At 39.5% G+C, this 15,000-nt stretch overlaps 1 protein-coding gene across 2 annotated transcripts in view; it reads right to left on the reverse strand.

Annotated features, from left to right (window-relative positions):
* Positions 1–3,347: 3,347 nt before the first annotated feature.
* Positions 3,348–15,000, reverse strand: part of elmod1 (ELMO domain containing 1) — an 11,714-nt gene continuing 61 nt past the window's right edge. Inside the window, exons 1-12 of one of the 2 annotated variants that reach the window (XM_089017585.1) lie at positions 14,923–15,000; positions 13,692–13,752; positions 11,865–12,010; positions 11,715–11,743; positions 10,320–10,417; positions 10,107–10,236; positions 9,540–9,673; positions 9,399–9,467; positions 8,063–8,083; positions 6,428–6,478; positions 6,228–6,361; positions 3,348–6,152 (exon numbers count right to left, since the gene is read on the reverse strand). The exon at positions 14,923–15,000 is cut by the window's right edge and continues 61 nt beyond it. In XM_089017585.1, the coding sequence (XP_088873711.1) occupies positions 5,977–6,152; positions 6,228–6,361; positions 6,428–6,478; positions 8,063–8,083; positions 9,399–9,467; positions 9,540–9,673; positions 10,107–10,236; positions 10,320–10,417; positions 11,715–11,743; positions 11,865–12,010; positions 13,692–13,708 (1,005 nt within the window). In that variant the 5' untranslated portion in view covers positions 13,709–13,752; positions 14,923–15,000 and the 3' untranslated portion in view covers positions 3,348–5,976. The remainder of the gene's footprint in view (positions 6,153–6,227; positions 6,362–6,427; positions 6,479–8,062; positions 8,084–9,398; positions 9,468–9,539; positions 9,674–10,106; positions 10,237–10,319; positions 10,418–11,714; positions 11,744–11,864; positions 12,011–13,691; positions 13,753–14,922) is intronic. The other variant, XM_089017586.1, reaches the window with a different exon arrangement.

Genomic DNA, 15,000 nt, shown 5'->3' on the forward strand with positions numbered 1-15,000 from the left:
TTCTACTATATAATTTTATAAGCCTTAAAACTACACAAAATATACCTTATTTTATGTATAATAAATGTGCTATGGTATTATAATTAAAGAAATAAACTGTACTGTATAATAGAGTCATTTTATTTACCTTTGTGATGGTAACGTAGCCTCCTTCTTTCACCATCGTGAGGAATGATCCCTTGTAGGTGCTTTCTCTACCATAATTTTACCTTGTTCCTCATCAATTGTGTTCTGTTTAGCTGGGTTGATAGCTTTTTGCATCAAGTGTACAGATGGCTTATGCGGGTTGTTTGTGGAGCCTGATTGCTGGGATATTTTAACCTTGCAGTCTACACTCTGCCTTTCTTATCAAAGTTGAAACTCTCTCACTGTCATCTGCCTGTCTAATGTTTAAACCACCTCCCCTCACTGCTGCGTTCTTGACCAATCATGTGGCTTTAAACGAAGACTGGGGGGGGGCGGGGAATAGAGGACAAAAACAGTCGGATGCCATTTTGTTGTTAGAAGAACGGTCTCGTTCGCGAATGACACATAACTCATTGAGGCAGCTCCGTGTGTATCCCGAAAAAAGTTCGTATGCCAAGGTAAGATTTTTATAACGTTCGTAAACTGAAAAAATTGGAAGACAAAGGGTTCGTAAACCGAGGTATCACTATATTTCCAATACTTCCATTCCTCCATGTTGGATAATGTTATTATTGTATGCAGTTGATTTAATTTGGATTCTGGACCAAAAAAAAAAAAAAACAAAAGACTGGAAATTAAATGGATGAATCTGCCCACTGGTGAGTGCCATTAGCATTCAAGACAAGCAAACGCACTCAGAGCTGCACTCTGTCACAATTGACATTTTATGGGAAAAGCGTAATGAGAGAGAGAGAAACAGCACGTCATGTTTATGAGGGAAAGAAAATAATAAAAAGCCGTAATGCAATTTGCTTAGCAACCCATAACTGAAAAAAAAAAGATATAATAACATTTAGGGACAGTGGTTCTCAAAACCACTTGGTTTGGGATACACACTTTTCACCTTACACACTCTGTCTGAGAACCAGTTAAGTTCGTAAGCCAAGGTATCACTGTATGTTACTAGGAAATATTCTGCAATAAAGGAATTGGCCCGTTTTACTGTTACCTAAACCGCGGAACAATAAGTGGCTAGCGTGGACTAGCTAGCGCCGGCTAGCATAGCGAATAATTAATTTGAGTTACTCCATTTGAGTTTTCAGCAAGTTTAGTTATCAGAGGTGGGAAAGCGTGATCTGAAACGTGTCTTGAAGCGGAACACTTTGCGCCTGAAGCTAGGCCCGCAGCAAATGTAGCGCTTGGAGCTAAATGCTAATCCTCACCGAATGGAGGCAGGCAGACTTGATTGAAAAGGCTTGAAAAATATAGAATACCTTTAGGATTAGACATTTGTCATAGATGATTTTTTTGTTTTGTTTTGATTTGTTTTTGTTTGACTTACTGCTAGCGTCACAAGAGAATTAAATCAGCTGAAGACGAAACAAGAACATGAAACCGTGTTCAAATCTACACTAGCTAACTAGCGAACGAAGCATTTTCACAATGACCTGTTAGCATCATACTGTTTGTTATTTGCTATTATGCTAATTCAAACACACGATTTCCGCGATTACCTGTTAGCATCATACTGTTTGGTATTTGGTGTTATGCTAATTCAAACACACTATTTCCGCGATTACCTGTTAGCATCATACTGTTTGCTATTTGCTGTTATGCTAATTCAAACAAACTACAGTAAAGTCTCGTTATATCGATATTCAAGGGAGTCCGAAAAAATATCGATATAACCGGGACTATCGATATATCCGACCCTTTTTGCATGTAATTTTCCCCGTGCGTGCATAGAAATAGTATCGATATAACCGGGACTATCGATATATCCGATATCGATATAACGAGACTTTACTGTATTTCCGCGATTACCTGTTAGCATCATACTGTTTGGTATTTGGTGTTATGCTAATTGAAACACACTTTACATTCAAATTCAGTTAGCGCTAGCAGTGGAATGGGAACACGGCCACGATCCAATTCATTATCTAAATCACCACCTAAACGCAAGTCAACTTTTTAAACATTTATGACTCTCGTTTTTTTTTTTCGAGAAATCAAATCAGAAATGAGTGGGTCACAAAATGGCCGCCAAGGAAGCTGACTGCTGAATAATGAAACAAAATGAGACTAATTATACATTTACGGCCGCTATGAGAGCGTATGCAGCAGATTGCGCGGATAACGCACAAAATCGCTATTAGCATATTGCGCATGCTAATCAGGATGTTAAAAAAAGCAAAATGAGGGGTGGGGATGGGGGGTCCGGATGGTCCACAGGGATATTGATTGGACGCCGCTGGATTATGACGCCAATGCGTTAAAGATCATCCGACGGGATTATGCAAATGAGCATATTCAGGAAGAGGCGGGCGGTTTCTTTCTATGCTAGTCGACTTCAAAGCAGCATTGAATTAGCGCTGCGGCTAATACTGCTGAAAGTGGAGGGGTAAGGAGGTTTGGGGGTGGGGGGGTTATACCTTTGTTAATATATCGAGGTACAGTGGGTAAAAAAAAGGTGACAAAATGACCAAGTGGAAAGTTTTCGGCAAGAAAGAATGATGACTCATAACAAAATAGGCCTTTCAATTGAAAAGTGACGCGGGGGGAGGGGGGTGTAATTGCCGTCGGGCACAAATGAATCTATTAACTGATAACAGCGGAGCAAAATGACGTGGAAAAGACACACTTTTATTTTTTTACTTCCGGTTACTGGAAGACATTTTGTTAGTCAATAGTGGCGCCCAGCGGCCATTTTGGCCATTACAATATACAAAATCCAGACGAGGAAGCGACCAGATAGTTTTGTTTGTATGTTAGCCATCGAAATAAATGTATTCAATCAATATTTAGTATATATTTATGAAAGATTTATTTCCAAAACGCTGACTCAACACGTAGTTTTTGGTATACACACTTTTCGCCTTACACACTCTGTCTGGGAACCTATTAAATTCGTAAGCCAAGGTGTTACTGTATTTGCTCCACTTGCCCGTGAAGCCCGTGGCTTCTTATGTCGGTATAGAAACTCAAAAGCGGTAGCTCTTAAAAGTCTACACACCCCTATTTTTGACTTTTTTATGTCACATGTACAGCTCAATTGAAAACACCAATGACTTGTTTGGAATCATTTTGGTGAAATTCCTTATTACGATTTAATTTTCATAAAACTGTAAATACACGGAAAAAAAATAATATAATTGAGAATCACTGATTAGGTCTCTTTAAATAAGCCATTTTCAATGCTTTGAATTTCAAACGAAACGGAGTCATCCTTAAACGGTTTATTTATTGATTTGTGTTGCACAGCACAGACAAACGACACACACTTTTACGATATCTACTCAGAACATTTAGAAGAATATCATCAATCAAGCGGCGAGACTCCATTTAAGAGTGCAGGCAAGAAAAAAAACGTCAAAAGGCAAACAGTGCTGCTGAACGGGGTAGTAAACAAAGCAAATGATTCGAACCCGTCTCTTGGTGAAGCAGCGTGTGGCTCAGAGTTCGCGGTGAGAATACAACATTCATTTTTTTATGCCTTTCGGCTCTAACGACTGACTGCCATTATGATTATTATTATTATTATTATTTTTCCTTCCCACTTTCAGTTATCAGGTCATCATTTCTATATGTAGCTAAGCTATAAACTGAGCACTACTAAAGCCATGAAGGAATTAAAAATAAAAACGTCAACACAAGCACGTTGTAACTCGTCTACATCGAAGGTGTCGGAATTATTGCTTTGGCTAATGGCGGATAATCAAAAATTGTCACATTCCGTGAATGGAAATGGAAACAATCGTTCATGTGAGAAACATTCATGATTAAAACGTTTTTCATTGTGTAAACAAAGGCGAATGAGAAGCATTCTAATGCTAGAAAGACACCACTTCAAATACAGACATTCAAAATTCGTCCCATTGCGGGACGAATAAAGGTATTCTGATTCTGATTCTGAAAATATTGGCAATGGTGGTGATGGGAGTTTTACAGCAGTGTCGTGTTATATGTACATGTCACTTATTTTTCCTACCACAAAATGTCGCCAATTATTTTCGTGACGCATAGGGTGACTTCAATTTACCGGAGTCGCTTGGTAGCAAGTTGCCACCAGGGGGCAGCAGATCACTATTATTGTAGTCGGTGTAGTAGTGTGTTTGTGACTACATTACAGATATGTACAGTGAGACCTCAACATACAAACACCTTAACTTACAAACTTTTCGTCTTACAAACGTCAAATTTATGAAAATTAAACCTTATAATAAGCACTATTTTCATAATACACACTCACCACGGCTGGCGGAGTGATCTTCGGCGGAAGCACACGACCGAACAGCACCAACAGTCCTTATGGAAGGTGACTCTCCTTCCATAAGCCATCAACGACCATCAAAAGGGTAAATAAAACTTTATTTTCCATCAGTTTATTTCTTTAATTACAGTCCTCGTGCAATTCCCTTTGACCTTCGACCTCCAACGACATTCCCTCAAGCCATAAATGACCATCACAAATGTAAATAAAGTGACTTTATGATACAATGCAGTGTTTTTCTTTCATTGCAATACAATAGCACATTTATTATACATATAATAAGGTATGTTGTGTGTAGTTTTAAGGCTTATTTAGTTGAAAAGTATATTTTATTTAACCGCAGGAACGGATTATTCCCATTTTAATGGTTTCCTATGGGAATTTTCTTTTAAGATACACACTTTTCGCCTTACACACGCTGTCTGGGAACCAATTAAGTTCTTAAGTTGAGGTCTCACTGTATCTAAAAGACATTAAATGAGCAACACATTCAAGTTAGTAACTCTTGATAATGCATAACAGTGAACTAAAAGTCATTCCAGGTCGTGAAATATCATCAACATCAGAAAACTGACTGAGAAAATACCAAGATGTGCAAAACAAATCTGGGCAACAGTGATTAAAATATAAAACATTCATTTTTTTAAAAAATACCATTAAAGGACAACCGACAGCATTTTTTTGTTTCCTAACTGACATCGGAAAAACGTTTTATAGCATCTAAAATACCCAAAACACACAGTCTTATATTTTTAGTCAAATGCAAAACACCAATAAAAATGAGTTAGTGTCCCAAAACTGCCACAAAATGACCTTGGAGATGTCGAGATTCTGAAAGACCCGCCCCCTCGTTCGTGATGTCACGCAAAGACGTCTTGCCGTACTCCAGAATCAAAACAATGGCTTCAGATTCGGAGAAGATGCTTTCTTGTTACTCATCCACTTATGAATATGATTCAAATAGTTCTGAAGAGGAAAACATAAATGTTTGCAATCGATTAAAGAAGTCATTCGGGATCATTTTGAGGCGTCTGGACTCCAATGTAGTGTCCAGAATATGCACAAGATGGCGCCCGAGCTCCATTGGAAATGGGCTGATTTGTCTACTGGGAATTTGTGTCAACTAGTATCAAATAGTAGTCTCGGTGCAACACACAACGATTCACCATGGCGTTATTTATGTGTTTTCCTTCTAATTTCGCCATCAACACAAAGCATCGTCACTAAAGTTCCTTTAGTGACGTCACGTACGTACTCGTCACCAACTGGAAAACAAGACTTCCTGAATATTCAGCGTGAGTCTTAAAACGTAAAATATAGCTATATGCCGTGGAATCTTTGTAAAATACGCTCAGTAGAAGTCATTTCAAGTGATTTTACAAATTATGGACACAACTTGTCCGGAGGCGTCGGTTGTCCTTTAATAGAGTATTTCTTCATCACGTTGATAACTGAATCAAATAAGGAATAAACCCACCACCAGTGAGTGACCCATCCGTTAATCACCAGAGTATTTTTACAGAGAGGCCTACCGGGACATCCGATGGTGGGGCGTAGTTGCAGTCGGAAGGGGGGGGGATTTAGAGGTTGACCAAATGGAGGTCGGAGGCAGAGAAGCGGGGGCATAAAGCCGCATCGGGGTCCCGCAACTGCCTCTCGACTCGCCGTTGGAATTTGGCGCGGACCCGGTTGAACTCCATGATGTCGCTGGGGTCCTCTTCCATCCAGAAGCGATGGAATTCTTGCATCAGGTAACCTGATAAAACACGCACATGTATGTTAATTGAAAACAAAGGCGGGGAAAATGGCGGTCGGGTATTTGTTGACTGACAGAAAGTCTGCTGGAGGTGAAGCAGGGTGGCCATTTCGGGGACGACGTTGTACAGGTGTGTCTTCAGGGCGCCGCTCACCAGCAGCGAGTAGGCCAGATCGGTGATGTTGATGCCCACGATGGCAAAGGAATAGCTGCAGGGTAGCAGGTCACACGTTTGTGGATGATTTTAAAGGGGGGGGAGGGGCGGCGAGTCTTACCCGATGGCTTTGTCAACGTTGGTGGGTACACGTTCATATGCGTTAGCCTCGCTGTCACATCACAACACATTCGTTAAGTGAGATCATTATGAATGGAATCACTGTATATGTGGAAAAACGTGTTTTTTTTTCCTTGAACCGTATTTCGTCAAATAGTATATTAAATAAAGTGGCTTTTTTTTTTAACTCATTCACTGCCAGGCGATGTACAAAAATGTGTCCACTCCAGTGCCAGGGTTTTTGTCATTTTCACTTATATTGCAGGACCCATAGAATATTGAGTTTGAGGACTACATAAACATTCAATTCAGTGTAAGAAACCTTAGACTATCTTCTTTCATCAGAAAAAAAAGTTAATTCCTAAGTTATATGGGTCTGGAGTTATCTGGTATGAAATGGGGGCAGTTGTACAAAATAGTATACAATACATATTGATTTATATAGCACTTGAAGCTGTAACAAAGCGCGAACATGGACAAAAGGCAAATGCTGCCGCCGCGTGGGAAGGGAAAAACATCGCCAGAGGTCTGACTGGCGCTTTATCGGCAACGGCAGCGAATGAGCTAAAGTCACTGCGGGGTGGACAATATCGGTCTCAAGAAGAAAATAAACCAGATGTGAGTAAATTGTCAATAGAAACCATAGACTACCTTCTTTCATCAGGAAAAAAAAAGTTAATTCCTAAGTTATATGAGTGTGGAGTTATCTGAGCTTGAAATGGGGGCATCTGTACAAAATACAATACATATTGATTTATATAGCACTTTAACAACAGCTGAAGCTGTAACAAAGCGCGAACATGGACAAAAGGCAAATGCTGCCACCGCGTGGGAGGGGGAAAAATAAACATTGCCAGAGGTTTGACCAGTGCTTCATCAGCACCCAAGCATGAAAAAAACCAAAACCCGAACAAATGGCGCTCCACGTCACGCATTTCAATTCCCAAATAAATTCAGGAAAGGCAGTGAATGAGTTAAAAAAATATATATAAATAACAAAATCCAGACACTCCCCTACTTACGAACATTCGAGTTACGAACAACGGTACATATGAACATTTTTTTGTAGTAACATATGTCGTACTCTGTCCAGTTGTACATATCTCTATAAAGTATATATTTTATTAAATGTTTATTTTTCAGTACAAACCAATACAGGTTACTCATACAAGCCTTAAACATACAGTAAAGTCTCGTTATATCGATATTCAAGGGAGTCCGAAAAAATATCGATATAACCGGGACTATCGATATATCCGACCCTGTTTGCATGTAATTTTCTCCGTGCGTGCATAGAAATAGTATCGATATAACCGGGACTATCGATATATCCGATATCGATATAACGAGACTTTACTGTATTTATATAAGCCAGTCCATACAAAATATAACAGAGAATCAACCTATGAACAAATTGAACTTACGGACGAATTCAACTTACAAACAAATTGAACTTACAAACACCCATTTGGAACATATCTGGTTCGTAAGTTGGGGAGCGTTTGTACTCAAAAATCTTTCAAACAGGGTTTAGGCAACTTGGCTGTTTCAAATACACCCGAGTCGTAATAATGGCGCAAAGTATGCGAGCGTGTGAGTGATAAAGCGGGCGAGTGAGGGTGAAAATGGGGAGTACCTGCGACTCCCTTGCGCTCTCCTGAGGCGGACGTGGGAGCGACACAGAGGAGGCGAGCGTGTGTCGAAACAAGACAGAAGAAGCTCACTCAGATGCTGATGGCAAAGCAATACAAAGCAGTGATGCAATCAACACAAGATGGCGGAGGGCATGGAGGGGGAGGGGGAGGGGGTGTCGTGAGCGACCGGGTGAAAAATGGTGAAGAAAGCACGCTGTATGGAAAAAAATATACTGACATGCTTTTTTTTTTTTAATCTAATCTTCATCGTGTGATGGCGTTTGGAGAGGAAATCCTCAGGGAAGCGTTTTAAGTCCCATTTTTTTTCGACAAAAGTTGAATCCCCACAATTTACAGTGTATAAGGCGCACCCCCAATGAATGGTATATTTCCAAACTTTTTCCATATATAAGGCTCACCCCCCCCAATGAATGGTGCATTTTCAAACATTTTCTATATATAAAGCGCACCGGACTACAAGGCGCATCTTCAATGAATGAATTTTTTTTTACAAATATAAGGCACACCACATACTTATGGGCAACGTCATTGTTTAGCATTCTGCCTGAAACTTGCAAATTCTCATGGGTGTAAACGGTAGCAGCACACAACAGTTTAGCTTTTTTTTTTTTCAAACAATATAGCGTATTTTCAGGTGTATAAGGCGCACTGGAGCATAAGGCGCACCCCCCAATTAATGGGGTATATTCAAACTTTTTCTATATATAAGGCACACTGGAATATAAAGCGAACCTTCAATGAAAGAAAAGTTTTCCAAATATAAGACATTTTATCGTGTTGTTATCGTATTTTCTGGTGTATAAGGCGCACCAGAGGATAAGGCGCACCCCCAATAAATGGTGAATTTTCAAACTTATTCCATTTATAAGGCGCATCGGACAATAAGGCGCACCTTCAATGAATGAAAAAGGTTTTCCAAATATAAGGCATACCACATTATAAGGCGCTACAAGGCTCAGATTACGCAATACTTCTTCGACAGGGGGGGGAAATTGAGTTGTCGGCTGCTAAAAGTCGTTGCGAGACCTGTTCTGGCTCAATATGACTTCACATATAAGGCGCACCTGTGTATAAGGCGCACCTGGGTCATTTTTGCAAAGAAAATCAAGGCTTTTTGGGTGCGCCAGAAAATACAGTAATTGAGAAAGGAGTTCCTCTGGGAAGTGTTTTAAATCCCGTCATTTTTTTCAAAGAAACCTGAACGTGTCACATATTTTTGTCCATATTTCAAAATGACGCACAAATGAAGGTCGCTTGTGTTAGTTAAACTAAAAAAAAATGGTGCTTGAGAGTCAACGTAAAGTCTTCAAATCATACTTGTGCTTGGGCAGCAGGGAATCATGAAGCATCTGCAGAGCTGCGGCTTTGTCGTGTTCGGCAAAGTACCTGTAGATAACAGTGAAATTAGCTTAGCATCCCGTCGATAACAACCGAAGCGAGCAAAGATGTTGATCTTACAGCAGATTGTAGAGACCCAGCAGGCCCATCCCTCGGAAATCCGTTTTAGGATCGCTGCCTTGGAATCCAATCTCACACCACTGCTTGGAAATACGTCCGGTCAACGGGGTGTCTGGACGTAGCTCCTTCCATAACTGCGGTAAAAATCAACAGGAGTGAAAGGTCAAAAGATTCACAACAATGGACGAAATACAACTTCAACGGACAGTTAAGATGGCGGGGGAAAAAAAATAAGATTACTGGGGGACTTGCACACACGCAAGAATCAAGACAAGGGCATTGAACAATCCTATTGGACCCTTCGCACCCTGCTCACCACCTTTTCCAGTGACTAAGGCAGGCGCTACCGATCCATGTGCACCAAATCCATCAGATATTTCAACTTCCCAAAGCTAACTATATAGTGCATCTGTGCAATTCTATGATTATCCTCCATACTTATTTGTCATGTCTTTTTTACGATGATACTAGTGCAAGCGTGTTCTACCGGAGACAAATTCCTTGTGTGTTCAACACACTTGGCCAATAAAGATCATTCTAATTGTCATTTTTGATTCTGATCAGCACCTTCATCAGCATGTCCTCGTGTTGCGCGTTGTCACAGTCGTAAGGTTCCCGTCGGAGCTTCTCCACTTCGGCCACTAAGTTCCTGTAGCCTACAATTTGGAACAAGCTGGCCTGTAGGGAAATGCCCAACCTCAATGGGGGAGGGGGGGAAGGTCAAGGGTCATTTTCGCTTAAAGGCAGGGAAATTGTCAGAGATGTGTAGTGTGGTCTTACTGAGGATTAGTATCGGGGTTGATCTTCTTAAGAGCCATGATGTCGTCAATGGTTTTCTCGACTTGGTCCGGATGAGCGCTAAGGGCAGACTGCAGCAGCTGCAAGGATAAAATACAGTAGGCTGGCCATTTTTAACTCATTCAGTGCCACGCGATGTGCAAAAAAAATGTGTCCACTCCAGTGTCAGGGTTTTTGTCATTTTCACTCAAATTGCAGGACCCATAGAATTTAGAGTTTTAGGGCTACATAAACATTCAATTCAACGTAAAGAAACCTTAGAATCTATTCTTTCATCAGAAAAAAAGTTAATTCCTAATTTATATGGGTCTGGAGTTATCTGAGCTTGAAAGGTCGTCTGTAATTTTTTTTTTAAAAAACGAGTTAATTCCTAAATGATATGGGTCTGGAGTTATATGAGCTTGAAAAGGGGGTGGATGTCCAAAATACAATGCAATAGCATCAGAAAAAAAGAGTTAATTCCCAAATTATATGGGTCTGGAGTTATCTGAGCTTGTAATGGGGGCGTCTGTACAAATTACAAAATAAAACAGTTAATTCCTAAATTATATGATCCTGGAGTTATATGAGCTTGAAATGAGGGTGAATGTCCAAAATACAATGCAATAGCATCAGAAAAAAAGAGTTAATTCCCAAGTTATATGAGTTTGGAGTTATCTGAGCTTGTAATGGGGGCGTCTGTACAAAATACAAAAAAAAAAGAGTTAATTCCTAAATTATATGATTCTGGAGTTATATGAGCTTGAAATGAGGGTGGATGTCCAAAATACAATGCACAGCATCAGAAAAAAAGAGTTAATTCCCAAATTATATGGGTCTGGAGTTATCTGAGCTTGTAATGGGGGCGTCTGTACAAATTACAAAATAAAAGAGTTAATTCCTAAATTATATGATCCTGGAGTTATATGAGCTTGAAATGAGGGTGAATGTCCAAAATACAATGCAATAGCATCAGAAAAAAAGAGTTAATTCCCAAGTTATATGAGTCTGGAGTTATCTGAGCTTGTAATGGGGGCGTCTGTACAAAATACAAAAAAAAAAAGAGTTAATTCCTAAATTATATGATCCTGGAGTTATATGAGCTTGAAATGAGGGTGGGTGTCCAAAATACAATTCTATAGATACATATTGGTTTATATAACGCTTTAACATGTGAAGCTGTATCATGGAAAAAATGGAAACGCTGCCACCTTGTGGAAGGGAAAAAACATTGCCAGAGGTCTAACAAGCGCTTTATCAGCACCCCCCGCAAAAAAATAAATAAAATCGGGAATGGCGCTCTACGTCATATTTTCAATTCCCGAATACATTTGTGAATGGCAGTGAACGAGTTAAAAAGGCTCATCGAATCATGTGTACTAATTGTGAAACACTTACTTCATTTTTGGAGTACTTCAAAGACGACTCTGCAAGAAAAATATTTGCAAGTTTAGAAATCACTCAACAATGAGATAATGATGGATATATATATATATATATATATTTTGTAGAACTTGTACAGATCAACATTTTTTTAAGTCTCTTTACCGATCTTCAGCGTCCTACGGGCGCCATGTTTGTTGTTGTAGCAAATCCGCTGAAGCTCGCAGCGTCCCGTAAACTTGCGTGCCACCAATTTGAGGCCTCGCCACAGACATTTGCAGTAGAGGAACACAAAGAACTGGCTCAACATCCTGCAAAGGGGGGAAGGGAGGGAAGAGGCTCAGGTATGTAGTAGCTCTTTCTCTTGTTTCGATTTATAACTATTTTATTGATTGTATTCTATTTGTGATTGTATTTGATTGATTATAGTACCTATGCTTGTCTGTGACTGTAAAATGTCATTGAGAGCTTTGAAAGGTGCTTAAAATGAAATGTATGATAATGATGATTGTTATTATTATTACTATTATTATTATTATTATTATTATTATTATATTATAGTTTTTTCATCGTAAATGATGGACATTGTACTGCAGAAATCATATTTTGGGGGGGGGAAATCAACCCCTCAGTATTGAAGTACTGAATAAATTACACTGCATTTCTTGAGTACCAGCAAGACATAGTTCAATGTGGCGTTCCTCAGGGAAGCGTTTTCAATCCTCTCATTTTTAGTGAGTGATCTAAGGATGAAACGACAACTTCAGGTCCCCAAAATTTTTTTCCAGGGGGCTTAAAATTTGAGTTACTTCGGGGTTGAGTGAACGCTGGCGCGTGTGGCTGCCGCTGCTCATCCACAGAAAAAAAAAAAATATCCCTTGACTGACCTTGAGAGTTTTGAAAGGCACGTATAAATACAATGTATTATTATTATTATTATTATTATTATTATTATTATTATTATTATTATAAAATCTCAGGTATTGTTTGGGTTTTTTTTCTCGTATATTTTGTCTCCAACTCCCCAACATTTAACTTTAATTCACAAATCAATTCGGGAATTGAAAATATGATGAAGAGCTCCATTCCTGAATTTGTTCAGCTTTTGTGTTTTCATGCTTGGGTGCCGATAAAGCGCTGGTTAGACCTCCGGCGACATTTGCTTTTTTTTCCACGAGGGGGCAGCATTTGGCTTTTGTCCATGTTAGCACTGTTGTTGTTAAAGTGCTATATGAATTCATATGTATGTATTGCATTTTTTTCATGCTTGGGTGCTGATAAATCGCTGGCCATAGCCTCTGGTAATGTTTTTTTCCATGTTAGCGCTTTGTTCCATATGTATGTATAGCATTGTATTTTGTACCCATCACCCTCATTTTAAGCTCATATAACTCCATACCCATGTAATTTAGGAATTAACCCTTTTTTTGAATTTTGTACAGACGGCCCCCTTTCAAGCTAAGATAACTCCAGACCCACATAACTAAGGAATTAACTCTTTTTTTCTGATTCTGTTGTATTGTATTTTGGACACCCTCCCCCATTTCAATCTCAGATAACTCCAGACCCATAAAATTTAGGAATTAGCTCTTTTTTTTCTGATGAAAGAAAAGAGTAAGTTTTCTAACACCGTATTGAATGTTTATGTCGTCATAAAACTCCAAATTCTGTGGGTCCTGGAATTCAAGTGACAATGACACGAGAAAGTGTGGATCGTAAAGGAGCATATGAAACCAGGTCTTCATAAAATGCTATTTTTGCCAGTGACAGAAAAATGTGCCTCGTGGGGGAAACGCTTGCTGACCCATTAAGGCACGATGTGGGATGTTAGCGGCTTGACTTTTAGCAAAAATGACAAGGTGGAAAATCCACTCAGGACGAATTTTCAGCGCGACCATTAACATCGCCATGGTACATGCCGTAAGAGCAGCAATGGGGCTATAAATAGAATATAGTACCATGTGTTTGTTTATATACTGCAAATGCACTTACCTCAGGAAGTGCTTCATGATGCCTGGTGTCTTCTTCGCTGGACCTTCTGCTGGGGGAGGACCTGCAATGAGGAATTGACAGGGTTATGTATTAAACACTATGACCAACAAAACTTTATGATTGTGTATGATGAACATTCGGGTTCAATTTATTGAAATTTGATTATCTAAATAAATCCCACCCAGGGAAGGGAATCAAAAACCATCATTGTACAAATCTAGTTAGCTATCTAGCTAGCTGTCTATTTGTTATTTAACTAAATAGCTGGCTATCTAGCTAGCTATCTATTAGCTGGTTATGTAGCTATATATTAGCTGGCTATCTTTTATCTAGCTACCTATTTACTGTCTATTAGCTATTTAACTAGCTAGCTGGCTATCCATCTAGCTATCAAAGTACAGGTGGTCGTAAATCGGATGTTACTTGTATTAGCTAGCTAGTTAGCTTTCTATCTATTAGAGTTATTCCGGGTTGAGAACTCTGGCACGTGTGGCTGCCGTTGCTCACCCATAGAAAAACTCCTACTGTGACAGCAAGACTTGAGAGTTTTGAAATGTATTATTATCATAAATAAAATATATTTTTTCCTACACATTCAAATGTTGTATTCAATGTATTGTATGGAAAGAAAAAAATAAATTGGTTGAATAAATGAGATATTTCCATTTTTGAGAATTTTAAATTATATTCTTTTAGGGGGAAATAGGATTTGAAAATACATTTTATTTTGAAATCCTCCAAAATTCACTTTTTTCTGTCAAAGGATTTTACTTTGAAACTATGTATTACATATATGTATACGAATCTTAAATAATCTAAATTTCCCAATAAAAAAAAACGACAGTTTTCCCTTTTCAGTCTGGGTCCCGTACTCGTCCATACAAATGGTTCGGATCCGGGCCGCGAGCCCCAGGTTGTCACCCACCGCTCCAGGCCTGCATCGGAGGAACTGTCCACGGTGCGAAGCCATGAACGCGCAAACCATCTCACGGGACACCTTTCTAACCAAAATCCACCCTTGTACGCCGCCACCGTGTCAAAAAACGTGACTCAATCGAAACGGGGTTGAAAAAAAAATCAAAGACAATCATTTGCTGTCAGTAATAATCTACTGGATGATTCGAAAAAGCAACGCGCCTCATTTGCATAATCCGCAAACGCGGGTGTAGCAGCGCCCTCCGCCTTACAAGGTCGCCACGTCACAAAACGCGTCTTCAAAAGCACATTTTACCGTTTTTTAATCTTTCAAGGGCAGTAAAAGCAGGCGACGTAAGCGTCGTGTCTCCCCTCCGTCTCCGTCAATCGGTTC

The sequence above is a fragment of the Hippocampus bargibanti genome, linkage group LG16 (assembly GCF_051943395.1).
Source record: "Hippocampus bargibanti isolate YZ-2025 linkage group LG16, ASM5194339v1, whole genome shotgun sequence".
Lineage (NCBI taxonomy): Eukaryota > Metazoa > Chordata > Actinopteri > Syngnathiformes > Syngnathidae > Hippocampus > Hippocampus bargibanti.